The sequence below is a fragment of the Hibiscus syriacus genome, unplaced genomic scaffold (assembly GCF_006381635.1).
Source record: "Hibiscus syriacus cultivar Baekdansim isolate YM2019G1 unplaced genomic scaffold, ASM638163v2 tig00110785_pilon, whole genome shotgun sequence".
In the NCBI taxonomy this organism is placed as follows: Eukaryota; Viridiplantae; Streptophyta; class Magnoliopsida; order Malvales; family Malvaceae; genus Hibiscus; species Hibiscus syriacus.
This window is the reverse complement of record NW_024062862.1, coordinates 1,021,466-1,022,596: the sequence shown is the minus strand read 5'-3', so window position 1 is coordinate 1,022,596 and position 1,131 is coordinate 1,021,466. Positions and strand designations below refer to the sequence as shown.

Below are 1,131 nucleotides of genomic sequence, written 5' to 3'. Positions count from 1 at the left end.
TGGTTTAGCCGGTTTGCCAAGGCTATGACCAGTAGGAATTATACCCAAGGGCAAGCAGATCATACACTATTTTACAAACACTCGGGAAGTGGGAAATACTCTATTCTTATCGTCTATGTTGATGATATTATTCTAACAGGGGATGATTCGAGTGAGCTGTTGAAACTAAAAGACTTCCTCAGCACAAAATTTGAGCTTAAAGATTTGGGGAATCTCAAATACTTCCTTGGCATGGAAGTAGCACGGACTCAGACAAGCATTTCTATTTCCCAACGAAAGTATTGGCTGAAACTGGCATGCTAGGTTGTAAACCTGCCGAGACCCCAATGGAGTTTAATTCTAAGCTAGGCAATGATGATGATGGGGAAGAAGTAGACAGGGGGAGATATCAGCGACTCGTGGGAAAACTAATTTATCTATCTCACACCCGACCTAATATTGCATTCGGTGTGAGTGTCATCAGTCAGTATATGCATGCTCCAAAGGAAAAACATTTGGAGGTAGTTTACAGGATGCTAAGGTATTTAAAGGTAACACCGAGTAAAGGTCTTCATTTCAAGAAAAACACCAGTCGTGACATAGAACTTTACACTGATGCTGATTGGGCAGGATCAGTGAGTGACAAACGATCTACAAGTGGTTATTGTAGCTATGTTTGGGGCAATCTTGTGACATGGAGAAGTAAAAAACAGTCCGTTGTGGCTCGTAGCAGTGCAGAGGCAGAATATTGAGCTTTATCTCATGGTATATGTGAAGGAATTTGGTTACAAAGATTAATGAAGAAACTTAAAGTATCCTATGTTAAACCTGTGAAGGTATATTGTGATAATCAAGCTGCTGTCAGTATAGCACATAACCCAGTTCATCACAATCGTACTAAACATGTGGAGATAGATCGTCATTTCATCAGAGAGAAGGTAAATTCAGGAGAAGTTTGTATCACCTATCTTCCTACTAAGCAAAAAGTTGTAGACTTGCTAACTAAAAGTCTGAGGAAGAATGTGTTTGAAGATTTTATTGGCAAGCTGGGATTGATAAATATCTACACACCAGCTTGAGGGGGAGTGTTGGAAATCCTAGAATTAAGGGACTGAATCTTCTTCCTTATTTTTAGGAGTTAACTTAATGTAA

General features: G+C 39.5%; 1 protein-coding gene across 1 annotated transcript; it reads left to right on the top strand.

Moving 5' to 3' along the window:
• The first annotated feature begins 326 nt into the window (after positions 1-326).
• LOC120140529 (uncharacterized mitochondrial protein AtMg00810-like) lies at positions 327-731 on the top strand. Its single transcript, XM_039155500.1, has one exon. It carries the CDS (start codon positions 327-329, stop codon positions 729-731), a length of 405 nt encoding a protein of 134 aa, XP_039011431.1.
• Positions 732-1,131: the final 400 nt, after the last annotated feature.